This window comes from Hippocampus comes, unplaced genomic scaffold, assembly GCF_001891065.2.
Source record: "Hippocampus comes isolate QL1 unplaced genomic scaffold, H_comes_QL1_v1.1 scaffold397, whole genome shotgun sequence".
NCBI classification, from domain to species: domain Eukaryota; kingdom Metazoa; phylum Chordata; class Actinopteri; order Syngnathiformes; family Syngnathidae; genus Hippocampus; species Hippocampus comes.
Window position 1 is genome coordinate 470,097 of NW_017804968.1, and position 27,934 is coordinate 498,030.

General features: G+C 44.4%; 3 protein-coding genes and 1 long non-coding RNA gene across 7 annotated transcripts; 3 read left to right on the plus strand and 1 right to left on the minus strand.

The window, feature by feature from the left end:
• Positions 1–23: 23 nt before the first annotated feature.
• On the plus strand, positions 24–3,759 carry LOC109527797 (hydroperoxide isomerase ALOXE3-like). The gene is made up of 14 exons (XM_019889907.1): positions 24–408; positions 477–681; positions 766–847; positions 1,128–1,247; positions 1,332–1,435; positions 1,522–1,694; positions 1,768–1,911; positions 1,980–2,183; positions 2,401–2,487; positions 2,595–2,761; positions 2,850–2,971; positions 3,055–3,155; positions 3,253–3,423; positions 3,525–3,759. The coding sequence occupies exons 1-14, from the start codon at positions 262–264 to the stop codon at positions 3,702–3,704; spliced, it is 2,007 nt and encodes a 668-aa protein (XP_019745466.1). The 5' UTR covers positions 24–261; the 3' UTR covers positions 3,705–3,759.
• A 961-nt stretch (positions 3,760–4,720) lies between these two features.
• On the plus strand, positions 4,721–8,926 carry LOC109527533 (arachidonate 12-lipoxygenase, 12R-type-like). The gene is made up of 14 exons (XM_019889528.1): positions 4,721–4,912; positions 5,076–5,280; positions 5,377–5,458; positions 5,608–5,727; positions 5,826–5,929; positions 6,072–6,244; positions 6,330–6,473; positions 6,546–6,749; positions 7,194–7,280; positions 7,394–7,560; positions 7,638–7,759; positions 7,907–8,007; positions 8,172–8,342; positions 8,644–8,926. The coding sequence occupies exons 1-14, from the start codon at positions 4,766–4,768 to the stop codon at positions 8,821–8,823; spliced, it is 2,007 nt and encodes a 668-aa protein (XP_019745087.1). The 5' UTR covers positions 4,721–4,765; the 3' UTR covers positions 8,824–8,926.
• Positions 8,927–9,657: 731 nt separating this feature from the next.
• epm2a (EPM2A glucan phosphatase, laforin) lies at positions 9,658–27,687 on the plus strand. Of its 4 annotated transcripts, none has more exons than XM_019889657.1 (5): positions 9,658–10,025; positions 10,393–10,567; positions 11,046–11,290; positions 22,925–22,997; positions 27,450–27,687. In XM_019889657.1, exons 1-5 carry the CDS (start codon positions 9,764–9,766, stop codon positions 27,613–27,615), a joined length of 921 nt encoding a protein of 306 aa, XP_019745216.1. In that variant the 5' UTR covers positions 9,658–9,763; the 3' UTR covers positions 27,616–27,687. The 4 variants fall into 4 exon arrangements, with proteins under 4 accessions (XP_019745216.1, XP_019745234.1, XP_019745225.1 ...); XM_019889675.1 differs by lacking the exon at positions 27,450–27,687 and adding an exon at positions 27,277–27,349; XM_019889666.1 differs by lacking the exon at positions 22,925–22,997 and having other exon boundaries at positions 27,450–27,667.
• Positions 19,060–27,283, minus strand: LOC109527653 (uncharacterized). The gene is made up of 3 exons (XR_002170561.1): positions 26,734–27,283; positions 24,767–24,828; positions 19,060–19,526 (listed from the first exon to the last, which is right to left on the minus strand). It is a non-coding gene; the product is annotated as an uncharacterized LOC109527653 (long non-coding RNA).
• Positions 27,688–27,934: the final 247 nt, after the last annotated feature.

The following is a 27,934-nucleotide window of genomic DNA, read 5'->3' on the forward strand; positions in this document are numbered from 1 at the left end:
CGTTGAGGGCTTTTGGTATGTGGCAACTCCAATTTTGCTGAAATGTGATTCCAGTCGTTGCTTGTTTTGAGGGCACGTACTCTCTCACCTTTCGACATTAGAACCGAATCCTCACATAGACGCCCTTAGTCCTTTGCAGGAAGACCCTAAAAAGGTTCTGCCAGGTTCAGAAGACGACTGGAAACTCTGGAAAAACCACCTGAGCACATTTAGAGGTCGGGTTGGGAAAACATCCTTTCAATAAGTTGCTACGGAGCGACCATGGCCGAGTACAAGCTGGAAGTAACGACCGGCGGGAGGGAATGCGCCGGTACATTTGACCACATCTTGGTCACCTTGCTCGGCAGCGAAGGACAGAGCGAGCGAACCGACTTGGATAACTGGGGCATTGACTTTAAAACCGGGACGGTGAGTGAGACGATCCGAAACGCGATACATTTTCGATCTATTTTTCGCCCGCATGTCTTAAATTCTAGAGCGAGACGTACACCGTCAAAACCGGCGCCCCTCTGGGGAAACTTCTGCTGCTGAAGATCGAGAAAGACCCGCGGTTTTGGCGCAAGGACGACGAGTGGTTCTGCTCGAAAATCGCCGTGACCACCCCGGAGGGAGAGACGTTGCTTTTCCCGTGTTACCAGTGGCTCTCCAATGACGAGGTGGTGGAGCTGCGAGGAGGAAAAGGTTTGGTTGATAATTCCATCAAAACTCATGATCCATTTTTTTCTGAATTCACGGAGTAAAATATTTGAACTTTTTTTTTTAAAGCCATGAAGGCTTTTGAAGATGAGCACCCATTGTTGATTGAGCACCGCAAAAAAGAACTAGCATCGAAAAAGAGCAACTTTCAGTAAGTTCTTCCAAATGACGCAAGCCTGCAGACTTTTCAGCGCGGTCTAAAACGCGACGCTATCCTCCGCTAGATGGGCCTCGATGGATAAAGGACTACCTTACCACAGCCAGTTTAGTACATCAAGCATCCCTGCCGAAATCCGCAGCACCCATTGTTGATTGAGCACCGCAAAAAAGAACTAGCATCGAAAAAGAGCAACTTTCAGTAAGTTCTTCCAAATGACGCAAGCCTGCAGACTTTTCAGCGCGGTCTAAAACGCGACGCTATCCTCCGCTAGATGGGCCTCGATGGATAAAGGACTACCTTACCACAGCCAGTTTAGTACATCAAGCATCCCTGCCGAAATCCGCATGTCCAAGTCCAGAGTTCAAGAATCTCGGTCCGCCTTCTTTTCAGGGTAACTTTGGAACGATTTAGCACGACGTCCCGACTTTTTGATGTGAAGTTAGAAGCTGTCAGTGAAAACGTTTCAATCCTTCAGCACTGAGGAACTCAAATTTAAGGGGATGCTTGGATCTGAAGAAAGCTGGCAAACGATTGAAGACATGAAGACGATCTTTGACGACAGGAAGTCCGAAATCTCAGGTAGGGTCAAGGTGAAGCGCTTATTAAATGTATTCCAAGTGTCTCGTCTAAAGATTTGCTGATGTCTTCATTTCCTGCCCCTTCAGAGTACCTTTTTGAGCACTGGAAAGACGATGACTTTTATGGGTACCAGTTCTTGAATGGCGTTAACCCCCATTTGATCAAACGCTGTTATGAGCTTCCTCCAAATTTCCCCGTCACCGAGGAAATGGTGAAGCCATACCTGGAGATCGGTATGCCCCTGCACAACGAATTCAAGGTATCGACGGAGCGCTTCGTACTTTGACGATGCCCAGCGGACATTCCATTTCATCACCTTCGTTGTCACACAGAGAGGGAATATGTTCCTCTATGACCAGAAGATTTTGAGCGGAATACCGGGGAGGCTCTATCACGGCGAACGTCTGCCACTGCCTGCGCCTCTCTGTCTATTGTACCTGAACCCTGAGAAAAAACTCATACCGATTGCAATACAGGTATTTCACAGTTGACAACCGATTGTCGATTGTTTTCCGATCAGTTTTGCTCTCCGATGTTTTGATAGGTGCATCAACAACCCTCGGAGGACAACCCGATTTTCCTGCCCAGTGACTCTGAGACAGACTGGCTCCTAGCCAAGATAATGGTCAAAAATGCGGATATGATGACTCACCAGGCAATCTCCCACCTTAAGAACACTCACTTGATCTCCGAGTCCTGGGCCATGAGCCTTTTTCGCAACTTCCCCCTCATTCATCCCATTTACAAGGTAAAAAATCACTTCAGAGAGAGAACATGGCCCAAATTGGGGAGGGCTTGGAACGGATTAGGGCATTTACATGGAAAACGCGTCTCGACTTACAAAATGTTCTAGTGAAGAGATTTCTTCCCGAACCAATTAATTTCATAAGTAGAGGTACCACCGTACACCCAAATGAACATTAACTTTTCGACAATAACGGGGCGATTCTTCCCTTTCTCTGTAGTTGCTGATCCCACACTTCCGGTGGATTCTACACGTCAATGCTCTGGCCCGTGAAACCCTGTTGGGACCTTCTGGATCGTTTAAAATGGTGCGAGTGTATCATGTCAGACTAATGACTGTACCGCAGTTAATTTGCTTTCTGGTTCTTCCACGTCTCACACCAAGCCCTGCGTGTTTTATACTGTACGTGACTAGAGTTCACTTGGACTCGATGGGACGATAGAGCTCATGAGGCGGGCACAAGATGAGCTGACATACAGCTCGCTCTGTATACCGGACGACATTCGCGCTCGAGGACTTGAGTCCATCCCCGACTTCTACTACAGAGATGATGGACTGAAACTATGGGATATCATCCACAGGTTAATTTTTGGTTTTCCTTCACCATCATAAGTGAATGACATAAATGGTTTGAAGCCACCGAAAGGAGAGATTGTTTTTACTTGGCAGATTTGTGAACTCTGTGGTGGGACACTTCTATCGTTCAAACGACGAAGTAGTCAAAGACTCGGAGCTGCAAGGATGGATCCACGAGATATTCACTCACTGCTTTTTAGGGAGTAAACGCTTAGGTATTAAACGCCATTGAATTTGCCCACACAATATTTGTGCATAGCAGCTATATTTATTTTTGGTTTGTTGGTTTTTCTGACAGGATGTCCAGAGGCCTTCCATTGCGTTGAAGAAGTGGTCAAGTTCATCACCATGGTGATCTTCACGGTTTCCGTTCAGCATGCTGCTGTCAATAACGGACAGGTGAAACGGTTAAAATCAGATTCAAAAAGTCTTTCGGGATCTACAGAGGAAACCTCTTGCAAAAGCAAACCTAAAGTGTTTTTTTTTGATATTTTAGTTTGACTACCAGACGTTTGTCCCCAACGGTTCCTTACTGTTGCGCAAGCGATCTCCAACCGCCAAAGGACAGTCCAGCATGAAGACCATTTTGGAGACGCTCCCAAACATTGGCGAGACGGTCATGACGGCGACCATTCTATACGTGCTCGCACTGAACTACTCCGATACCGTAAGTTGAGCGCCGTTAACGTCTCAGGCTCTTCCGTGATCTCTGGTTTCGAGTATTTTCGGAACCTCAAGCGCCTGTGTCTGTTTCTGCAATACCGGCAGGTACTCTTGGGTTCGTATCCCGACGAACGATTCCAAGAGCCCGAAATCAAGCAGATGATGGAGGGGTTTCAAGCGGGGTTATCGAGCCTCAGTGACGACATCAAGGCCAGAAACTCTAAGCTTGGCGTGCCGTACACATATTTGGACCCCAGTCAAATTGACAGCAGCATTATTAAGTAAATAAAGCCTCTTTTTTTCTTTAATGGGTGACAAATAAACAATCTTCTATCCAATCTTCCAAATCTAATCTGAATGCTTTTTTTTTTTTAACCATTCTTTGTTCTTACTGATGGCAGTACACAAGACACAGATGACCACAAACTTACCCTTTCTCAACCTGCAATAATATGGACCGAAATGTCTTGCGAAATCTATGCCAGTGGGTGTTGGCAGTTTCACTTCAGGGTCTGAAAATGATTTTCTTTCCTCCAAATAGTGGATCTTTGTTAATCTCTCCATGCCTGGGACATCTCGTGATAGGAAAAAAACATTAAAGGCTCTTCCACACGATAGCAGCAGTAGTTGCATCATGAACCCTTTCATGCAACGTGTAACCTGATTACATAAGCTGTCCACTGTCGCTGAAAGACTTTACCAGGGCAGCAGCTTGTTGCCACTCATACAATAGAAAAGGTCACGACACGCATACTGTACACTGAGCAAGTAATTTGTCAGTCAACCAGGTCCTGGGAAGGGTCATCAAAAAGAAGCCAATGGCTGCAAAACGGTTGGTTCCGCCTCATCTGAACTTTGTGCAACATGTCGCTGTTTCAGCTTTACTCACGCGCTCAAATGGACGATAGCTTAACAGGAACTCCATTTAAAGTGTCGGATATCAAAAGCTGAATATGTGAGGGGAGCAACGGCGATGCCGCCGCGACATGTTGCCCTCTCGGCTCATATTCAGCGTTTGGGGTCAACAACCAAATGCTTGACAGCAAGAATAAAGGAATTTGATTGACGGTTCACAGTTTCGAGACTTTTGGGGCGAGACTCGGTGGAAGATTGCCACTCGTCGGGAACATTGGTAAGTCGTGACTCGATTTAGTTTTTCATTCCATCTGCATGCATTTTGCTTGATATTTGCATCTTTATATTCAGTCGATTTTTGCATATTGTTGCTCATTTGCAAGGGGGTGGGGTGGGGGGGTTAAAAAGGGATCATCGCCATCAGCAGCAGACTTCAACGCATTGAGTCGGGGATTTTTAGGTATTTCAGGGATTGCGACGACTGAGTGAGCATGGCGGAGTACCAGCTGAAGGTAACGACGGGAGGGAGGTCCTTCGCCGCAACTTTTGACCACATACTCATCACCTTGCTCGGAAGTGAAGGCCAGAGCGAGAAAAGCCAATTGAACCACTGGGCTGTCGACTTTATGACCGAGACGGTGAGTTGAATGGCGGCAAACGCGTGAGAAGTCCACGCGTCGATATTTATGCATTGATGACGACACCCGATAGGCCAGAAATGTCCTTTTCCGATTTCTTTCATTTACCAAAAGCACTTTCTGGAACTCTTTTTTTTTTTTGCCCGGATGTCTTTAATTCTAGACTGAGACGTACACCATCAAAACCAGTTCCTCTCTGGGGAAGCTTCTCCTGGTGAAAGTCGAGAAACGCCCACGGTTTCTCCTCCCGGAAAATGATCTGTTCTGCACTAAAATCACCGTGACCACCCCAGAGGGAGAGACTCTTCTTTTCCCCTGTTACCGATGGCTTTCCAATCATGACATCGTGGAATTGAGAGGAGGAAAAGGTCCGGTTTATATTCCCATTGAAAATATCAGAGCAGTTTCTTTCATTGTCGCTACACATTGAACGTGGCTTTTAAAATTTTTTTTCTCCCCATCAGCTATGAAGCTTTTTGAAGACGACCATCCGTTGTTGATTGAGCACCGCAAAAACGAGCTGGCGTCAAAAAAGGGCATCTTCCAGTAAGATTCGCCAAAAGATGCAAGCAAGAAGACATTTTAAATATGGTTTAACCCTTTCATGCAAGCTGTCACCCGAGAACCCGATAAGCGGTCCGCCGTAGTAACCGCTGTCCCCGAAAGCGTTCAAAATATGACGCTTCTCTTTCTAGATGGGCCTCGTACAACGGGGAGCTTCCCCACCGCAGCAATTTCACAACATTGAACGTCCCCGCTGAAATCCGCATGTCGCCGTCTCGACTCATTGAGTCAAAGAAGGCCTTGTTTACCGGGTATGTTTGTTTTTGATTTTTTTGAACATTGTGTCCCACCTCGGTGGCGCTTCCTTCTGAGGAGTCGGGGGTAACATTTGAATGCCGCTGCACTTCAGGCTCTTCGAACTCTTGCTGAAGGGGATGCTTCGATCGGAGGAAAGTTGGCAAAGCATTGAAGACATCAAAAATATCTTCTGGATCAGAAGCACGCAAATATCAGGTCGGTTAAGCCCCGCCCCCGTCGCTCCCATCTAATCTGTCGTCTGTTCCGAGATAACGGGAAGAGAAAGTTTTTTCACACGCCAACAACAGCAACATTTGAACACTCGTTGTCATATTCCCTTCATTTCATATTCTTCCAGAGTACGTTTCCGACCACTGGAAGGACGACGACTTTTACGGGTACCAGTTCCTGAACGGCGTGAACCCCTGTTTGATCAAACGCTGTTCGGAACTTCCTCCAAATTTCCCCGTCACCGAGGAAATGGTGAAGCCCTTCCTGGAGAACGGAAGCACTCTGGACAATGAAATGAAGGTAAATGCGACGCGCTACTTACATTCATGATGCCAGTTTCCATCCCAAAACACGAATTGCTATGCGAGGTCTCCCTGTCGCACAGAAAGGGAACATATTCCTCTGTGACCAGAAGGTTCTGAGTGGAATACCCGGGAAAATCTATCACGGGGAAAAACTGCAAGTGCCTGCTCCCCTCTGTTTGTTGTACCTGAACCCTGAGCAAAAACTGATGCCGATCGCAATCCAGGTACTTGACAGTGCATCGCTCAATGGTTGACGAATCGGTTGTTGAAATATTTTCCCACAAACTTTGTGGCAGGTGCATCAACAACCCTCAGAGGACAACCCGATTTTCCTGCCGAGTGATTCCGAGACGGATTGGCTCCTAGCCAAGATATTCATTAAAAATGCGAATATGATAACGCACCAGGCAATCAGCCACCTTAAGAACACTCACTTGATCTCCGAGTCCTGGGCTATGAGCCTTCTTCGCAACGTTCCCGTAATTCATCCCATTTACAAGGTAAAGCTGACATTGGTTTAAACCAGGGCGTGGCAACCCAAAATGTTGAAAGAGCCATATTGGACCAAATACAAATACCACCTGACTGGCATCCCGTCCTGCAAATAGAAACGTCTGTCGCATATATATATATATTTCCCTCCCCCATTTTCTTCCATTTTCTTCCATTTTTGAAAAAGCCACTCGGGCGGCACTAAAGAGCCCCATGCGGCTCTGGAGCCGCAGGTTGCCGGCTCCCATTTTAACCCCAACAAAACCACGCTGATATATGTTGTTTTTTTTTTTTGTTTTGTGTTTGCTTTTAGCATGGTTGGGTAGTCTCAATGTGGTCTGCTGGAAATTCTCTCTGTCAACATGACAGGGTCTCGGTAGCCTTTTATGAGTCAAATGCAAATTCATTCTCTTTGGAACATGATTTGGGGGCATTCTTCCTTCTCCGCATAGTTGCTTATCTCACACTTTCGATGGATTCTACACATCAACGCTCAAGCTCGTGAAATTCTGCTGGGGCCTAAAGGGTCATTTGCATTGGTAAGAATTTGTCATTTGCCTGGCTAATCAATGTACCCACGAGTGATTTGCGTTCTCGTTTCTTCACGTCTGACTCCGGCCTGACACGTGTGTCTCATACTGTACGTGACTAGAGTTCACTCGGAGTTGACGGCACGATCGAGCTCATGACGAGAGCCCAATCCGAACTCACATACAGCTCACTGTGTTTCCCGGAAGACATTCGCAGTCGAGGACTCGAGTCCATCCCCGACTTCTACTACAGAGATGACGGCCTTAAAATATGGGACATCATCCACCGGTTGTTTTTTTTTGTCATCGATGTACAGTGATTCAAGCTACCCAAGAAACTGACTGTGAATTTCTCTTACTTGGCAGATTTGTGAAGGCGATGGTTGGACACTTTTATCGTTCCGACAACGAGGTGGTCAAAGACTCAGAACTACAAGGATGGATCCACGAGATATTCACTCGATGCTTTTTAGAGAGTAAATCCTCAGGTATGAACCCTTTTGGGGACAGCGGTGACGACAGTGGATCCATCTTATCATGTTGTAGGCTGAATGAAAGGGTTAAACCACATTTAATTTGTCAAGACAATGTGAATAGAGATGTCTTTTTTTTTTTTTTTTTTTTTTGGGTGACAGGATGTCCGGAGACGTTCAAAACTGTTGAGGAAGTAGTCAAGTTTATCACCATGGTGATCTTCACTGTTTCAGCTCAACATGCCGCCATCAATAATCCAGAGGTGAAACGAAAGCTCCCGTTACGTTACCGAGTTTTTTTTTGGTAGGGTATGTAGCAACAGGTTTGTTCTTCTCGAGACGAGTTTTGGAACTAAACCGCAATCTAAGATGACAATCTATGAGCTAAAATGGTTGCTTTCTTTTTTTTTTATTTTTTTTTTTTTAGTTTGACTACCAGACGTTTGCCCCCAACGGTTCCTTACTGTTGCGCAAGCCGTCTCCAACCGCCAAAGGACAGTCCAGCATGAAGACGCTTTTGGAGACGCTCCCAACCGTTGGCGAGACGGTCATCACGGCAACCGTTCTTTTTGTGCTGACACAGGACTACAGCGATTCTGTAAGTTGAGCGTCATAATGGAGTATTCCTGCAAAGGTGCAAATGCTGTGGCGCACTCCTTTTTGGGGTGGGATGTAGCGTGAAAATGGTTTTCGAGTGCCTCATTGTCACATAGTACAAAAGTGAAGTCTCAATTTATGTACTTGATTTATTTTTTTTTAATCATTGAAATTTGGTAGACCACACTCTGCTGTGTGTCAAATTCCCAATAATTTTTAACTTGTCAAAGTAAACTCAATTTGGCCATATTTCAAGTTTATGAAACAAGTTCAAGTGTCTCTCTGTTTTACGACGCTCGCAGGTGCTGCTGGGTTCCTACCCTGAGGAACAATTCCAAGAGCCTGAAGTCAAGATGATGATGATGAAGTTTCAAGCAGAGTTGTCCAGCCTTAGTGCAGACATTAAGGCCAGAAACGCTAAGCTAGTTGTGCCGTACACATATTTGGACCCGAGTCAAATTGACGCAAGTATCATTAAATAAGAATGAGCACAATGGGGTTTCCTCTCAACTCCAGTGCAAACATGCAGTGCATTGAAAACAAACACAGCTAAAAATAAGGGCAGCGAAACTGAACTGCATTAAAAAAAAGACAAATATATATTTGTAATTATTTATACAATAATAACAGTAATTATTCATATTTTTATTATATCTAACTATTTATATTATATTTTATTCAATAATACATTTATAATATATGTACAAATTTAAAAATAATAATACATATAATAATAATAATATATTCTTGCATTCAAAATGATGCAAATGATATTTTTTTCTTAGAATAGTCCACGCAAATGATATTCAGCATCATTTTCATGTCATCAACCATTGTTCTACTCGTGCATTGAAATGTCTTTTTGACGAGGACAAAGAGTTCCTGGACGTGGACAGCCGCATATGGAATATTGTAGATGCGCAAACGGCTTTCGAAAAAGAGTGATTTGGGTGGTATTGTGACGGATTGCAAGCTACGTGCAACATATTACCGGTTCTGCTTCTCTGCTTTAGCTTTAAGTCACTATTGGGTCACAGGAAAACCCTGCTGACCCCGGTTTAGTCTTCTTAACCTTTACACACGTGTAATGAGTTGTCATATCATCTAAAAGTATGGGTTGTGGGTCTAAAAGTTTCAAATAAAGGTGGATTGCTCGAATCTCTTGGCTTGTGAGTCTTCTTGAGGTTTGAAAAATGCCGTATGAGCACTGATTTAGTGGTATGCGAATTAATCACTCGATCGAAAAAAAAACTGAGTCCCGACTGGTGTATTTGCAAATGCCACCAATAGTTGGCGCGCTACTGTTCGGCGCTTCTTACTTTATTTTAGCCCATCTTTACTTCCGTCAACACGCTTCTAAATATATTTATAGTTTATTTGAAGAGCTGCGGGCCGAACCACGACTCCGTTTTAAACGAGAACATGTCCATGCCCGGCATATTGTTCCGATTCGGCGTCATTCTCACTGCGGACTCGCCGCACGTCGAGTTGTTTATTTTGGGCTCGCGCGAAGAAATGGGTCAGTGGGATCCGAGCAAAGCGGTTCGGATGAGAGCCTGTCGGAGCTCGGTGTCGACCCTGGAGCCGTGTCTGTGGCTGGGCGACGTGCGGCTGCGGGAGCCGTTTAAGGACACGCTGTGGTTCAAGTTCATCCGAAGAACGGACGGCCGTTACGTTTGGGAAGGTATAACACATGCAAAATAAGCTTCCGTGTATACCACATTTGTATTATACGTCCAATGTGTGTATTTTTTTAAACGATCATCAACAAATCATTAAAAAAACAACCGTTTTTTGGGGTACTTGGTTTGGTGTAATTCTACCATTTAACCACACGATGGCAGCAAATACCTAAGATTAATTTGCTCGTCATTTTGTTCAATAAATTTTGGTCAATGAATATAACCTCGCACAGGGTTTCCCCTACCTTATTGATCTATACTAAGGCATGTACACGACTATTCTAAACTTCAATAAAAATGTCTCGCAACTTTGCGATGGAGGAAAAAAAAAAAACAACAACCCCCTTATAATATTTCCATTGTCCGCAGGCAACGGGCCGCACCACGACAGAACGTGCACCTTTGACGAGGACAACGTGGTGGACGGCGTCTATTGCCACCCGATCGGCCACTGGATCGAAGAGACGGGCCACACGGACGAGATGAAGCACACCACCAACTTCTACTTTAGCGTGGCTGGTCAGAATGCCATGCATTTCTCCAGGTGACCCAAGATAGTCCGCCGGAGAGTGCCAATCCTTTCGCCAAGCAAAATTGAATGTGACAGATTAACAAACAAAACGGCCCGGCCGACACAGCATTTTAATATAATTTTACTCCTCTTAGCCGCTCACCGGAGAAATCCTCGCGAGTCCATTGAAACCATTTTACATTTGGACAAAAGGATCGCTCAAGGTTACTAGGCAACCAGAGCACAATAATTTGTCTGGCAAATAAAGCCACAAAATGTTTTCCTGTATGGATGAATATAACAGACGAGGGCCTGGAGGAGAATTTGGCACTGGAAATGCTGAAATCTAAATTTGGACTTTCCTGTGTACTGGAAAACCCCAATTAAAAAAAAAAAAAAAATGCTTCGAAACCCGCGCGATAGTTACGGCATAAACGATGACTCTCGGTCTGGCGGGTTATTCTTGGAAAGTCATTTTCAAACTCATTGACTCCCTGCTTGTGACTCCCAGGGTGCTCCCAAGGCTTTGGCTGGGCAGCTGTCCTCGAGTGCCGGAACACGTGACGATCAAGATGAAGCACGACCTTGGCATCAGCGCCGTAATGAACTTCCAGACAGAGGCGGACGTGATGAACAACTCCCACGGCTGCGGACGGAACCTCGGCGAAGCAATGACGCCCGACGCCATGATGCATTTGTACAGCCGCTGTGGCCTCGCGTACGTGTGGATCCCCACGCCCGACATGAGCACCGAGGGTAAGCGCGGCGCGGACCTTTGGGATGAACTAGAACACAGGCGTCAAACTCAAGGCCTGGGGGCCAGATCCGGCCCGCCAGGTCATTTGATGTGGCCCGCCGAAGCAAATCATGTGTGTCAACTTGCTAAAATCTGTCGTCATTTGATGTGGCCCACGAAAGCAAATCATGTGTCAACTTGCTAAAATCTGTCCCGAAATGTCAAATTGTCATGCGTAATAAATAACGTTGAGGTTTTGCAATAATTTTGATGCCATGTTTACACTCACTTGAACAATAATTGAACAAACTATTATAACTGACTTGACTGATTTCAAAATGAGTAATCTATTACTTTTTTGTGGACAAGTAATAATGAAACGAGTAATCTATTACTTTTTTGTGGACAAGTAATAATTTGGCGGTTTCACTGTCGTAACGGCCCTCCAAGGGATGACGTAACTCCAAATTGGCCCGCGACTAAAATGAGTCTGACACCCCTGAACTAGAAGGTCGACCCTAGACAAACCACGACTGGACTCCGAAACTGATTAAAAAAAACAACAACAAAAAAAGAGCAATTCACAAGAGCAACAAAGTCATTTCATGACGTCAGGACTGGACGATACCGCGAACGACACATTCTTCCCGTTCTCCGGCGCAGGTCGCATCCGGATGCTTCCCCAGGCTGTATTCCTACTTCACGGTCTCCTCGAGAATGGTCACACGGTATACGTCCACTGTAATGCCGGCGTGGGGCGCTCGACGGCGGCCGTGTGCGGCCTGCTCATGTACGTGCTGGGCTGGAGCCTCAGGAAGGTGCAGTACGTGGTGACCGCCAGGAGGCCTGTTGTGTACATTGACGAGGAGGCTTTAGTTCGGGCCCGGGAAGACTTCGTTCGCAAGTTTGGCCGACTGCGATCGTCCATCTCAGAAACATGAAGCTGGAGATCAAGCGCTACATGCCGAACTTCTCACAAAAGACTCATATGGAGCCTTTCTCAAAGACGCTTCTCATTACTTTTTCATGCGTGCCTCCGGAAGGCGGCGAACGAACGGGTGAGCGGTTTGAGTCACGCGTGTGCACGACAATCCGAATGGATGGCAGCACGGGCTAAAAATAGGGACATACATGCATGCATGCATCGCATGGAAAATGAGTGAATGCTTTTTGGTGTGTGGAGATGAGTCTCGACTATGTGTAGCCGCTTCAAGCGCGTCCAAGTTATATGTCTTTGGGCTTTTTGTGTTCCCACGGTTTCATTTTGAAGTGATTCGCTTGATTAATGAGAGCATTGATTTAGTGTGATTGAAATGTAAGAATTTTTTTTTCATATATATTTAATAAAAATCGAGTGACCGATCTTTGGACATTTAAATCTAAAATCTAAAACTGGAGATCAAGGATCGCTGTTCCAACAAGTTTATTCAAGGTTCCACTGACGCCTCCTGACATGAACTGTCGGCGGCCATACATCTTTTCACGCGTTTAAAGCCTACATCTCGGCGCACTCGCCGAGGAGCCAGATTATTTATTCACCGATTGATTTCAACCAGCTCGTCAAGTCACACAATACGCACAGACGCAGATTTATATTCATCACCGCTGCTTTTTTAAGCCGCCGCGCTTTCTTTTTAGTCTCCCGGTGCGAGTCGTATCATTCGCTCGGTGCAAGGCGGCGCGCTGAAGAAAGAATCCTGCAATGACTCTTGACTTTGCTCCCAGGCAGGAAGGCAGACAGACACCCTCACATGAACCCACCTAAGAGGTAGGGACTTATCCCAGCGATTTCACACCATTTGAGGCATTATTCGGCGACATGAAGAGAGACCGGATACAAATAACACGGCGGCATTCTTGATTGGCTTTCTGTGAATGAGAGAAACTCTTTCGGAGTGGCCCAACTATTTTGTGTGAAGAAATTGTCAAATTTAACATAAATAAAAAAGAGGTACACATTGTGTTTCGAAAAACAACTTTTGGCCTAAGAAAGCACCTGTTAGCTTAATGCTAACACACAAAGGAAAACTCCATTGAGGGGCTCATGATTAGCATTAATAGTTGCTGTGTTTTCAACCGAACCTCTTTTTTTTTTTTTTTTAAATCACACATTGAAATCACACTAAACCTCTGAGAAAAAAAACAAAGAGGCCAGAGAGAAGCCATTGTCCAGCAGCAGCGATCCGTGAAGCGACTTCAGCAGCCAGTTGAACCCGATTGCATCATTTGCATTTGCAGTCATTGTTAACGACAATTTGAGGCAGCGCCTCGATGATATTCAATTACAATGCAGCCTTTGTCTCAGGGCACTGTAATAATGACCGCACTAATATATGCAGCCGCTCCGTATCTTCTGCAGACTGTGTAAAATATGAAAAGTGTTTACTGCCTGTGCATAAACGCATCCTCATAATTCTGTTTTGACTTTTCTCTGAGGGGTCCTTTTTCATTTTTTTTTCTTATATCATGGGCTTGCGTGACAGTGAAATGCATCATGGAAAGCCATGATGCATTTCACTTTCACAGATCCATTATGCCACACGCTTCATTTTAATATAAATGTATATGATTTTGGTAAGCAGAAGGGGGAGGGGTGAGCAGTTACACACGGAAGAGGAGGCCAGAGGGTGCAAGACGAACGACTGCAAACATGGATGACTTCCTACTCAATTGATTCATGTGCATTGTCCGAGAAAAAAAAAAAACTGTGCCAGCAGGTCCTAGTTAGCCCCTAGGAAGACATGAGCAGCTCATGCATTTGTGAAAACTTTTCGACTCAACATTGTCATCCATTTTGACCGTTTCAATTCAAAACTGACTGTGCACAGGGCTGCAATACGTCAGCCCTTTCCTACTGCTTGACATGTCCTCAGTGGTTTCATTTCCACTCAGCTCATCTCACATATAGTTTAGCCGCCGTGAATAAAACATTTTACAGATTGTGCTTTATGGCCCCCGAAAAAAATAGATCTAAAAACTTGCCAGGATGACAAGAACATTGGTACTTAAAATTCATGTTTCAAGGATTGATTGGGTGGTGGTTGGATTAAAAAAAAACAAAAAAAAAAAACAAACTTTGTCTAAACAAGACAGGACAGTTGAATTTGACTCATTTTTGTATTTGTTTGACTGTGTAATCAAGGTGACGAGCTCCAAAAAAGAGCGAATGAAAGCCACGCATGAAAAGTACAAACCGAGTGCCCCACTCATCAATCACGCCAGATGCCAACACCGACAGCGCACTTAACGTGCTAATGATCAGATCAATGGTTGCTAAATGATCCAAAGAGACGCCCCGTCCGGGACTGCAAGACAACTGACAAAAATAAAACAAGTGCGAACATGGGCCGGGCAATTATTCGAAACTTGGTCGTGATTTCGATTTTAAGTCTCTGACGATATGGAAAACACATTCGCTAAAGAAAACTGCAATGGGAGCAGATACGGAGAGGCAACATAATAATACTCACATTTTTTTTTCCCCTCGAATCTGTGCAAAACGGATAGGACAGCTGTGTATGCGCCGGGATGAGCAGACACGTGGCTGCCATTACCATTAGCCCGAACGAGGCGGCACATTCATAAATCACCGGTGGCGACACGTAATGAATCACAGAGGACCGGCTCGCCACGGGTTTTTAACAGCTCTTCCACTTGACGACAGAATTTGCAAGAAAACGATGAGGCGAGAGCGGCTCGTGGTAAAGTGTGTGAATAAATTAGGACCGGGAGGGAGAATTTTTTTTTTTTTAAAGTTGTACTGGGAAGCGACACAGACGGGCTAAGAAATAGCATCAACAGTTGTGTGCAACGGATACTTAAAGACAGAGGGTGCAGCAACACATGTAGACAGACAATATAATAATAAGCGCAGCCATATATCATGTGTCCTTTGTACATGACGTATCCTATGACTACTGCAGTCACGGAGTCACTTTGCAGTTGCTGTGAATGTCTTCTTTGTTTGTGCAAAAACGGGTGACCGCAAAGCACAAGCAATACTTTGTACTACCAGCAATGTTCAAAGTACATTCGTCAACATGTCAACGCATTTATTGTCAATCGATTATCAAAAAAATAGCGCTCAAAAAGGAGTGCTAGTTCAAATAAACTGATGTCATTTAGCACTTAGCACGCTAGCACAAACAATTCATCGGACTCAGCACTTCGTTCTTACTTTCACTCACATAGCCGAAATTGCAAGATTATTTTGTTCGGTATGGCAAGAAGGCAGAAGAAGTAGTTTCATGTCCACAAATATCAGAATTTTGGTTGTTTGATAGCATTTAAGCGAGCAGAGAACACCTTGTTCTGCTTAACACACCTCAGCTGACTCTTCGCATGATTGCTGAGTACCTCCAGGCAACAATCGGAAGCAAATCAGCCCTACTCAGATGTCAAATGTACCAACTGTCATATTCAGTTAAGTCACCGGACATTTTTAAGAGGGGCGACGGTGTTGGTGACACCTCAACATTTTCTCTCCGCTGTCAAAAGCGCTCAATGCGAGGCTTGCCCGTCATGACTTTGCCAATGAAGCATCCGAAAGAACGTTCCCTTCCTTTTTGTCGATCTTTTTCACCTGAGAAGATAACTTTTCTCTTTTTCAGTCCTTCGCAGAGGGAGGCAGACACACTCACACACACACACACGCGCGCGAATTTCTGTGGTGGAGTTGATGAGAGTGCAAGGGGGAATTGCGAGTAATTTCATGTCACATTCTGAGTGGCACGATGCGGCAAATAACAGCCTGCAGCACGTCATGGCGACAGGAGCAAGTCGGAAAATAAGAGCATCGCTTCGGAAAAGGTCGTCTTGAACTTGGTCAACCGGGATGTGATTTCATGAAAATACGGGGGGGGTCAAAGTACAGTACTGTAGTAGTAAAGGACAATGTTACACATTACTTTTGGGAACCTATCCTTATTATTTGTTGAAATAATTATTCGATTTTATGAAAATACGGGAGGGGGTGGGGGGTGGTCAAAGTACAGTACTGTAGTAGTCAAGCACAATGTTACACATTATTACATTATTTTAGGGAACCTATCCTTATTATTTGTTGAAATAATTATTGGTTCACTATTTGTATTTTTTCAGAGAACCATGAAACAAAAAAAATGCCGTGTGCCGGCTACAAAACTTGAACGTGTAAAATTCCTTATTTCGAGGTTGTACTTTCCACTCCGACGGAGCGCGAGTCTTTGGCGGTTTGCATCGGCTTTAACTGCAGCGTGGCGCTTATTGTCGTGCCACTTTCCAAATTGCGCAGCTCATTTTGCTCGCCGCCTGCCTGACAATGGGCTCCGATTCCGCCATCCCGCTGCATCCTCTTATCCCCTCGCTCAGTATGCTTCCAACTTCCTCTCCCACTTCCGCACGAGTTATCTTCTTCCCCGTTGGTTGGAGAGCAGCCGATAGACGGCTCGGTGCTTCATTGACCGAACGCCTCGGCGCCGCCTCATTATTCCGTGTCTGCCCTCGATTCAATTTGGCGTCTTCGCGGCGAGAGAATTGGGAAATGCGCGCCGTAACGCGCTTCGCCGGTCACAGTAAATTGTGTATTTTCCACGGACGCTACCGGAGTCGCTTCGATCAAACTTATCTTCTCCAATCCCGGTTTTGATTTCTTACAATGCATCATTAATCCACATGTCCCGTTTGCCTTTTTGTTATATTTTTTGAAAATATATCGATTTTTTTTTTTTTTTGAGAACATACTGCATTTCTGCCATTCCTCCCTGCGTTGGGGTCCTCACACATGAACACAAAATCCCCCCACACTGAATTAGCTTGCGCGAAGCTAGCAATGCTCACATTCCTTGAAAACAGTCACCACACATCGTGGTTAACTTTTCATCCGATTCCAACCGAAAAGTCTTGACTTGGCGCCGTAAAAATATCAAGGTTTATTCCCACGATCAATCTTTCTCCGGCAAAGACTGTTAAAAATAATACTCCCATGGTCACCCTCGGCAAGCAGAGGGGGAGGGGTGAGCAGTTACACACTGGGAAAGGAGGCGGGAGGGACAAAGATGAAAGACGGCAAACACGGATGCCTTTTTGCTCTGTTGATTCATGTCCAATGTCCGAAAAATAAAATACAATAAATATGCCATCGGGTCCTAGTTAGCCCCAAGGAAGACGTGAGTAGCTCATGCGTATTTGTCGACGCTTTTAGATTGAAGCTCAGACTCAACATTGTCATCCATCTTGATGGATGCACGGGAATGTGCAGTCATGTCAAAACTTCGACGGAATGTTGTCATCCTTTTCATCGTCGCCATGGGAACAACAACAGGTGCACCAGCGTTCACAAGTCCTAATACGAAGTTAATGACGAGACCACAGCGCTTCCTTTCATAAAGAGTCTTCTGAAAATGCCCCCACGGGCAATGTCGTGAGTTGAATCCAATTCCCCAAACGTACTTGAAACACTCTGGTACCGAAGAATAATAGGGAGTCATTTTGGGTAGTGACTCTGCTTATTAATTAAAAGATAAGCGTGATGGTACCAGTGGAATAAAAAAAAACAAGTTGGAACAGTGCGCACTTGGGGAACGGATTGGAGTGGAAAAGGAAAGATGGCACTTTTCCTTGTCGGGGGTCATGCCGCTTTTCTGCAATGCAGCATAACTACAAGTGTGGTTTTATTTTTTCATGCCACCTGAGGCAGCCTTTTTAAAGTTTAAAACCTGTCCAGAGACGATTTCTTTCCCAACTATTGTCGCTGTGTGATCAAAAAAACCCATTCCATTTACATATTTGAAGAACGACAATCATCTCAGGGCAATCGTGCCGGTTCCTCGGGGTTTCAGATGTTAAATTTAATCTTCAGCTGAACCAACGGCACCTCATTGAAGTAGTGCGGCGAATAATTACTGTCATCCAAATCCATATAACAGGATTGAATAGGGAAGGAAATTGAAAAATGCCGACGCGATTGACTCCGAAACAATGAATCGGCGTTACATCACGGCTTAGGATATTGCTTATATTAGACGCCGCGCGGATACAATACGGCGCGTCAATTCCGTCGCCTTCCCGCGCCGCGAAAAGCAAATTATGATTTCGACAGGGCCAAAACAACGTGTCGTGCTGACGGCGGTCTGATTAGTTTGATCCATTTGCGGTGCTCGTGAAGCGGGATCAACTAGCGTGGTCACTGCGGAAAAAATAAAAAATAAAAAAGTGCCTCTGATTGAATGTTATGTTTAGCGGCAGAGACAACGTGGCTTTCTGATTGCGGGGAGGAAATGAAAAGGAGAGAGCTTTGATTTTGCACGGCTGATTATGGCTCGGTTCGTCTCGTAGCGGAGAGACTGATGAGCAAACCAAGCCGTGCCATTTGGAGTACCCGGAGAAAAGCCACGCAGGCACTGGGAGAACACGCAAACTCCACACAGGAAGGTCGGAGCCGGAATAGAACCCGCGACCTCTGCAATGTGAGCACTAACGACTCCATCACCGGCCTGCCTAGTAGAGTAGAATTTCATTTTAATTCTTTTAAAAACATACAACATACAAACGTGCAGCAATACTCAATGACAAATTAAGAATTGAAAATCCGCATTGTACTCAATAGGGACCAAAAGATGAGGTAAAAAAAACGGAGTCACTGCATATTCCTTTTTTTAATGAACCTTGGCAATGGCAGTTTTGCTATTTGCCCCTGAACACAAAACCCATCTCATCTGGAGTGACTCCATTGTTTCACTTGACTGGCAAATTGACAGTGGATAGGGAGGGGATGACGGGGTGGGGGTGCTGGGGCTGGGGTGTCACTGACTATTTTTTTTCTCCCTTTGTGGCATTGGGATTTTAAGACCCTTGAGGGTGTGATGGCCGCAGCGTCTCGCTCATTTTATTGTTTGTCTGGCTGGTGCTGACATAATGACATGGAGAGTGAAAGGTTGGGGCTCCGCACTCAATAAAACAACTCCAGGACCTTGTCAGATTATTTTACAACCAGTTGTTGTTCAAAAAAAAAAAAGCTTCACTGCTGGGATGCTGCAGTGAAAAGAGCTTGCAACTACTTGACAAAATAAAATTGAGAAAGAACTTTTCAGTGAAGATAACGCTCCTTATTGAGCGACCACCGGAATTGACCTTCACACGTGCGTCGTGACGTTTTCATTGACTCACCCAAAATGTCGGCGCACGCAAAAACAGACGCTTGCGAATCCCATCAGCGCCGTCGTGGCGTCGTGTGGTGACGAGCATATGCCGGTAATAGCCAATCATGTTCACGCAAGCCTGGTGGGAGAGAGAAAAACGTCGATAAGGGAAAAAAAAAAATCATTTTATAATGCCTGCCGGCGAGGAAATTAGTCCCAAGTGTGATTATTTTCCAAGAACTGTTGTGGTGTGCTGTTGAATATTAAGAATGAGCCTTCCTGACGCAACTCTCCTTTTGATGGAAAATGAGGCCACCATGCTTGACTCATAATTATTCTTGCAGTCGGAATTTTATGACCCGTAATCATTGACTGGGCACCTCGTAAAAAATGCAGTCTGAACCATTTTGAGGAGTAATATGATTGTGTTTTTTTTTTTTTTTTTTGTCGTTAATCTAGTTAACGCGGACTTGCGGGCTTTTAAGTGTTGAAGACGACCACTTGGGGCGGCATGGGGCGTGGTTTATGTGACTACATCGAATCAAATTACATCATTGCAGCCTAACGTATATCGAGATACGTGTCGATTTTTGTCTCTTTCATTTGGGAAGCGATCTTGACACTTTCACAGTTCTGCCAAGTTGATTCATGTTGTGAAACGATGACAAAAAAAAAAACTCATCGCCCTCTCGAACTGAGCCGGACTATATCGCATCTCAACATCCCACTCGATCAAACGGAATCACTCCGCTTTCAAAATGAAACAATTTATAAAATAGAGCCTGGCGATGGTTGTTGTTTTTTTTTGCAGCCTTTTCCAAGTTGAAAACTGCACTCTGACCCCCCGTGAGGATTAGCGGCACAAGTAACGGATGGGTGGATGAAAGATGTCATGTCGATGTAAGATCTTCCCGGGTGCTAAGATTTCCCTTCCAATAGCACCATTCAGAAAAAGACGCCGTTCAAAACCAGTGAGTCGTTACGTTACACTGACGTCCTCCCAAATCCTTTTTGAGGATGTCCTTCACCGTATGCGCCTCCGCTCATTTCCATGCATCGCGTCACGGCGGATTCTTTTTACTTTCCACGCCAGCAGCCGGGGAAAAAAAAACGGGGGTGTCAATGCTGGCTTTTGTCGATGGCCTCCGCTCTCAGTTTTTTTTTTTTTTTTATCTCGGAGCCTCCTTTGAAAGGAGCTGGCTCATGTCGGGCCAGGCGGTGGTGCTTCAGGAGACTGCTCCTTCGGGCAGTTATGGACCACCCCCCCCCTTAGCCCCCCCCCTCAACCTTCTTAATGAACTGCGCTCATTCACAGTGCCAAGAGTCACTGCGCTGTTTCTACACTGCCGGCCTGAGCAGATTGAAGATACAGACGGCAGCTAGGCCGGATCAAGTGGTGCCTTGAGATCAGAGAATAGTTTGGGATTTTTTATTAATTTTTTTCTCCCCCCCATCAGAGTGAGTTCATATTTCATTTTGGCTTTTCTTTTGCAAAGTTCAGTTGGTTGGAAGTCGTCTTTGGGAGCAGGTTGGCGCGAGATTTTTTTTTTTTTTAATTCGTTTTAGTCGACCAATATATTTGCAGAAAAACAAAAGCGTACTGGAGGTTTTGAAAAGCGATGCTGAGCGAATAAAGGAAAGAAAGTCAGGAAGGGAAAAAAAAAAGAAAAAAAAAAATGAAAGCCGCCATATCGAAATGATTCTGCTCTGAATTCTCGTAACCCTTTCATGCACCAAAAACAATAACTTGTAACATGCTAACATGATAGGCCACTGGTGTCAAACTCAAGGCCCGGGGGCCAGATCTGGCCCGCCACATCATTTTATGTGGCCCGCGAAGGTGAATTAAATATGTCAACTTCCATGATGCTTTGCAAAATCTCCACCAAAATTTAAAATTCTCATAATGTAATAAATAAGAGACATATTGTCAGCCTTTTCTTGTGACCAAACCTCTCATTACAGTCACTTAAACAATAGTTGAATGAACCGTTATTGAATTTTTTGTGGTTTCAGTCATAACGGCACTCGAATGGAAACGGTAATTAAAATATGGCCCACGACAAAAATGAGTTTGACACCCCTGTGATAGGCTGCCCACTGTACTAACCGCTGTCCCTGAAAGGGTTAAAAACAAAAAAGTTTAAAAAAAAGAAAAAAATTCTCTGCCTCTGATGTTGAATTTGCGTCAGCAACTAATACGTACGTCATGCTGGGTTGTATTTAAAAAGTCTTCTCCCGAAAATGTCATCAAGTTGTCCACAAATGGCATTTAGAAGCCAATTTGGTTTGGCTAATGGCTGGAAGCGGTTTGATGGACGCTCGGGCATGCTCACGGTAAAGATGTCAGACGTCGCATCGAGTAAAGTGCCCGATCGTGTCTTATTATCGGCTGACCTGCCGTGGCCTCGTTGACTCTGACAGAAAACGACACATAATTGATCATTAAAAAAGTAGCCCTGGTCTGGATTTCATTTCACACCATCCAATTATCTCTTCGTGGCACTTTATTGATATTAACTTTGGAGTCGGTAGGCTGCTTTATAATTCTTGTTTGTTTTTTTAAGCTCCCATCTTTTCAATTTTAGGAGATAAAAATGTCGAGACCGGATTAAAAATGTGCACAGTCCAAATTGAGACATGCCCTTGCATAAATCAGTGCCGATTTGTTCTTTTTGCGGCATTATTTCTGCAGCCACTCCGTAAGAGAACTCATTAGATCAACTTTTCACAAGAGTCAAGTCACATTTATTTCCAGAGCCCTTCATCACAAAAAATCTGAAAGAGCTTCACGTGCCCACAGTTCCCCACAAATATTAACGACAACCTTAACCCCGAGTCGCAATATGAACAAAATGGGTTTGTCGGGGTCCCTTACTGTTCTTTGAGCAACGAAAGGTTACAAACGTAGAAATCTGATCGTTATTTATAAGAGTAATTGTAGATATCTTATGGCTCTCTAATTTTAGATAGATCATCAACTTACTAGTGTGACCCTGCAAGGACTTCGTTTACGTACCTAGCGCGCAATCAAAACAGCTTAGCATGCTGAAGAGGGCAGCTTGTTCCTGTTTGCAGTCTTGACGTGCGACGAGCAAAGTTATTTTCAACTCTGCTTGACTCCTGGTCTCTCTTTGGGTTTTAAGATTTGCCTTCAGGGGTCCGTTTGCCTGCTGGACGTGATATTATTTGTCGGCTCTTGAATACTGACATTGGAAGCCGGCAAGGTATCTTCAACATGGCCGAACAGGGCGTTATGCCTGAACTTGTCTCGTAGCATCAACTCAGTAGAAAACATTGGTCGTGTATCAGTTTGTTGAGCGAGACGTCAAGTCATTAAAAAGTGCCGCGGTGACTGTGAGGACATTTGAGTCAAATTCTCTTGTCGTTTTCAGTACGAAAAGACTGAAGAAAAGAATTCCTCGACATTCTCGAAGCATATAAATGGTGAAAAGCATCCTAAGCAATGCCAGTCTCCCGCATCTGCGTCGGCACGATAGCATTGTTGAAAATCCTCAAACATTTTTTTTTTTTTAGGAATTAAAAAGTCAGCGGATTGTTCACCGGGCAAACCAGCCAAAGGGAGTTTTAACGAAGACGCTTGCGGGCAGTAAGTAATGATGGATTTTGGACCTCTTCCATGGAAGAAAGTTGGACTGGGAAGGCAACCAGCGCCTGAGGCTTTCTCCAGGCGTGACCTAAAAATCGTAATTTGCTCTGAGAACTGGTTTTATAATTTTTTTTTAATTGTCGGAAGTTTGAGTAAAAAAAAAAAAAAAAAATGTCAGGCCAAGTGTTCCAACTTGCTCCCCTCTTGATTCGAAAGGTCTTCAGCGGAGATGATGAACAGCCGGAGAGTATCTCACTTGACCAATCTCGGTTGCCAGAAACGGTATCGGCCAACTGCCTTAGCGAGGGATTTATTCAAGGCGTGTAAGCCAAAGTTCAAGACGTTTCACACGTTTGGAGATGCCGTCTGAAGATCTCACTCCCCGATTCCACTGATGGAAAGGATTCATCCTCACTAGCCGAAGAATGACAAGCCAGACAGGTAATCTCGGGAGAGTCAACGAAAAGGGCACTCAATTCGTCTCTGCAGAGGCCTTGTGAGACTTTGTACGAGCCGTAAGATGTAGTTTCGGTTTGTTTGGGGGTTTCAAAAGCACCCTCATTTTTATTTGTATTGATTTTGAATGGGTTTTTTTTCCCACAACTTTTGTGGTGCGGTTGTACCCCCCCCCAAAAAAAAACCAGCAGGAAAACTAAAATGGGGAAGAACAGTTAAATGCTATTGCTCCTCAATTGACTACGACATAGTTCTCAGTCATGGATTTCAGAAACAAAATCCATAAATTCACTTCACGGGCTCTTCAAGTCATTGCAAAAAGCAGTTTTCTCCTGATTTAAGCAGGTCAAATATAAAATGGAGCTTGGCGGCATTTCCATTTCGCAGCCCTTGGTGATGCTGTGCACGTGTTACACACGCACACAAAAGTACACAAACACCTGGAACCAGACGCCGCATTTCCCTGAGAGAGGAACAAAGCAGGATAACAACAACAATATGTAATGCGCTGATGCCAGACATGAGATAAATTGGAGAGCTCCTTACACAGATTGAAAACGTGTACTTGGTGTCACCTTTGTGTGTTTTCGTTCTCGGTCACACTGGTGGGGGGGCCGGCTGAGGAAGCCGCACTGATATTTGGTATATTTATTTGTTTAGGGGCGCCCGGTGGAGTTATTCTTATTGACTTGGAAGATTTTTGGTTGATACTTTATTCATAAAGCCTGCGCCTGATTCCTGTGTCCTTTTGTTATTTGTCCTGTATTCATTTTGTCCTACCTTTCAACCAGGATGCGCGAGGGTGGGGGAAAGGGGTTGAGGTAATGCCAATCCAAAATGATTAGAACCCTGATTTGGACTCAATTCAAGTCGAGTAACAAAATTGTTCCATTTGATGTTCATTCATAATCAATAGTTTTACACACAGCCTTTTGATAAACCATGGCCCTTTGTGTGTGTGTGTGTGTGTGTGCGCGCGTATTAGCTCCCAAAGCCAAGCGTGTGTTGTGACATGAACAATAGGTAGCCACCGAGCGCCAGCTCGGATCTGTGACGCGCCAGCTCTTTTGGGACATTTCCCAGAGCGTCCGTCTGTGCAGAGGCCTCGGAATCGTCGCTTTTAGTGTCAATAAATGTCACAACGTGTCTCGGGTGTGCTTTTATAAGTTCACATGCATGTGTTGCCATTGTGGCATTCCAAGGCTCGTTTCTTCTGTCGCGAGCATTTGTCACCGCGTAAAAATAGTGGCGTCTGATTGTCTTTGCAGTGGGTTATAAACCTGAATTTCACAGACACGCAAAGTGAAACCTACCTGTTAAAAAAATCGACAGCAGTCCCCTCACATACTCGTGGTTCGGCAACAGCAGAAAGTTCCTGGGAGGAAAAACAAAACCATTCTTTTTCCAATGCAGTTATTATGAGAATCATTTTTTATTATCTATTTCTAGGCTGTTTTAGTCCCTCTCATCCCCACACGGTACCCCCCCCCCCCATAAATATACAGTGATCCCTTGCTACTTTGCGGTTCGTTTATCGCGGGTTCAGTGCATCACGGATTTTTTCAAACACATAAAAAAAATATATATCGATTTATCGACATATCTTTAGAATTTCAGTCTCTCAACAGTAAACATTCTTAGATTTCTATGGTGCTCCATCTAAGCAGACTTTGTGATCTTTGTGTTGAGTCAAGATAAAACATTTGCAAACATGGTCCTTGCTTGTGGAGGCTCTCAGTCGTACAGGAAAGTTCCATCGTAGAAAGGGTTCCGTCAGTCGTCATCTGTAATTGGGGGTAAAAAACGACGAAGCTTCTGTGAGAGAAGCGAAACGTCCTTTTTTGTTTTTGTTTTTTACCCACAGGTACAGATGATGACTGACGGAATCCTTTCTACGACTTAATTGGTCGTTACTTTGCGGATTTTCGTTTATAGCGGATGGTTTTGGTCCCCATTAACCGCGATAAATGAGGGATTACTGTATTTGCCACTGTCAGTCAACGGTTGGATTCCAATTGACAACATAAACGACAATAGCAGTGAATGAGTTAATTACAGTGCCTCTCTTCCGGTAGAGCTCAGTGCTGCCACTCATGTTGTGGCAAAACGTGGTACTACACCAAAGGCGCACTAGTCTCAATTGAAACTTGCTTATTTACTGTGAAACCCCGTTAAAAAAAAAATTAAAATAGGTGATATGGTCGGGGCACGAATTAAGAATGGCGATACATCGGCGAACATGGTATGGAAAATTAATAGATTGATTGCTTGGCGGCATCGACGAGCAGCACTCGAGGGACGTATGGGCAATGTTGTTTCGCCTCCGGCTGAGGGTTTCTCATGAATAGCAAATCTCGATTGTAACACATGCAGGCGAACGGCTTGCATACATCAGCAAGTAAATGGAATGGCAACCACTCTCAGCCTGCCGCTGCGCGGTCAATATCAATTTCATCCAGGCCGCAGAACAACAAAGGTGTACTTCATATTTCCCCGCAAATATTTCGGCAACCCCCAACCCCCATGCCCCTTCGAGTCAACGAAAAAAAAATTGACGTGTTTAATTAAAGCCCGCTCTTTTGTATTTACAAGCGCTTTGGATGGTGAGATTGGATTCGCAACGGCCCGGGCGCCAGCCCGAGAAGCTGCTGCGAGCAAAAGGTCTTCGCCGTAATGAAAGTGCAGGATGCTGAATGATTCCCCCGCGCACCTCCAGTAGCTCCCAGCTCACACACAACAATTTGACTTTGTCTGCTTTCATTAGCGGTTGGACCTAAACCCGGCATCATTCACCGAGAGGAATAATACAGGCTATCCGTGTTTGTTTTAACAATTAAAATGATACATGCTGTTTATGAACGAATTTTATGGAGCCGCGTGCTGTGATAAAAGATGAACAATAGCGAGCGCATGAAAATGGAGTGTACAAGTGCAGTGGAACTTGTGACGTCAATCCATTTAAGGATGCTGAAACTTTCGAACACGTGACGATATACTCAAACCTGACCTGATTATTGATATGCGTGTACCATGACTTTTTTTTTCAGCTTTTAGCAGCTTACGAGTGGGTGTGTTAGTTTTAATTTCGTTTTAGCAGTCGTTTTTTTAAGGATGTAGTTTATTTAAAAAGACAAAAACAAATCATTTTTGTTATAATTACAGTTAAACGACGTCACCAGCCACTGAATAAAATAGCACGAGCACGCGCGCGCACACACACACACACACACACACACATACACACACAAAAGTTTGCAAGTTTGTAATCTCGGCGTTTTACCTTTTTTTCCCCGGTGTTTGTAGGGCTCGAAGCAAGGGTTCAAAACAAGACAAACCTTCCGCTGTCTGTTACTTGCTGATAATTGGGTCCACCTGCCACGTAAATTCAGGCAGCAGCTGTGCGGTACGTCTTTCCGGTCTCATGTAGTTCTTCAGCCATTTTTGTAGTTCGTTGACTGTACTGAGTCTGACGTGACACCCAAATTCTTTTCTGCGTTTTATTTGGTCCAAAATAGAAGATAACGCATATTCTGCTGATTCATAAAAGACAGAATAAGGTAGAAACAAACTTTTGTGTGTGAGCGATAAAAGAAAAAAACTCATCTTTTAATGGGTAGATTCCTTAGTCAAAAATCACAATATACTGTGAACCTTGAAAGCTCAGTCAAAGAACATACTTGTTTTTTTCTTTGCTGCAATACAATAAAGTGTATAAGAGCACACCCGCTACAGTAGTTGGCAATGTCAGAGTGTACAGAGTATAAAAATGTGACGAAATTATTTGTTCAGCACATGAATATTTTTTTTCTTTTATGTTTATCAGGATACAATGTTCTGGCGAGGTGTACTGATTTATATTCAGAATTGACATGCATTGTTTTCCAAGGACTTACCGTAAGTCGAGAGTACATTTGGCACCTCACGGCTAACGCTTAATGAATCGTTCTTTTGTGGCTGCCTCCTTACTCAACATCCGCATCCTTCACCTTGTGCCAGGTTATCCTCCACACCACCAACACAGCCAGCGTGCCAAAAAAAAACTTGGGCTCGTATGGGAACAGCTGTCAGATGGACAGCGCCAGCAAAACCGATGCCGCTGCATGAAGGGCAGCAAATAAATAACTTCACCTCCAGCGTCTCCAGCCAAGAACTTCAGGTTTGACCTGACAAATGACCAGTCATGGCCCTTTAGGGGACCAGCAGATGCCATACAAGCCAAGACCTGTGTCCATTCATCCACAAACTTTTTCAGATTATTTTTTTTCTCCAAGGAATGTGTAATATTACAACAATTTACAACAGCGTATTAATTAATGGCCACGAGTGAGCAATAATGATGAATTCTGTCGTTGCAAACAATAACAGCATGCGTTACGAGACAAGAAAAATCATCACCTGACAGAAGAAATCCATCAAAAGGCGCAAGCGCGTTGTTATAAAATTTTTATTTGGAAATAAAACAATGTTGCCATTTTACACAT

What these genes read in the sequence shown, in the direction of transcription:
- LOC109527797 (XM_019889907.1), top strand. Translation starts at nt 262, where the DNA reads ATGGCCGAGTACAAGCTGGAAGTAACGACCGGCGGGAGGGAATGCGCC. An exon ending in CAGGAAGTCCGAAATCTCAG is followed by an intron (nt 1,436 to 1,521) that starts GTAGGGTCAAGG and finishes CTGCCCCTTCAG; the next exon opens with AGTACCTTTTTGAGCACTGG. An exon ending in CACTGAACTACTCCGATACC is followed by an intron (nt 3,424 to 3,524) that starts GTAAGTTGAGCG and finishes CAATACCGGCAG; the next exon opens with GTACTCTTGGGTTCGTATCC.
- epm2a (XM_019889648.1), top strand. Translation starts at nt 9,764, where the DNA reads ATGTCCATGCCCGGCATATTGTTCCGATTCGGCGTCATTCTCACTGCG. An exon ending in CGGCCGTTACGTTTGGGAAG is followed by an intron (nt 10,026 to 10,392) that starts GTATAACACATG and finishes CATTGTCCGCAG; the next exon opens with GCAACGGGCCGCACCACGAC. An exon ending in AATGCCATGCATTTCTCCAG is followed by an intron (nt 10,568 to 11,045) that starts GTGACCCAAGAT and finishes TGTGACTCCCAG; the next exon opens with GGTGCTCCCAAGGCTTTGGC.
- LOC109527533 (XM_019889528.1), top strand. Translation starts at nt 4,766, where the DNA reads ATGGCGGAGTACCAGCTGAAGGTAACGACGGGAGGGAGGTCCTTCGCC. An exon ending in AAGAAGGCCTTGTTTACCGG is followed by an intron (nt 5,728 to 5,825) that starts GTATGTTTGTTT and finishes GCTGCACTTCAG; the next exon opens with GCTCTTCGAACTCTTGCTGA. An exon ending in TAATTCATCCCATTTACAAG is followed by an intron (nt 6,750 to 7,193) that starts GTAAAGCTGACA and finishes TTCTCCGCATAG; the next exon opens with TTGCTTATCTCACACTTTCG.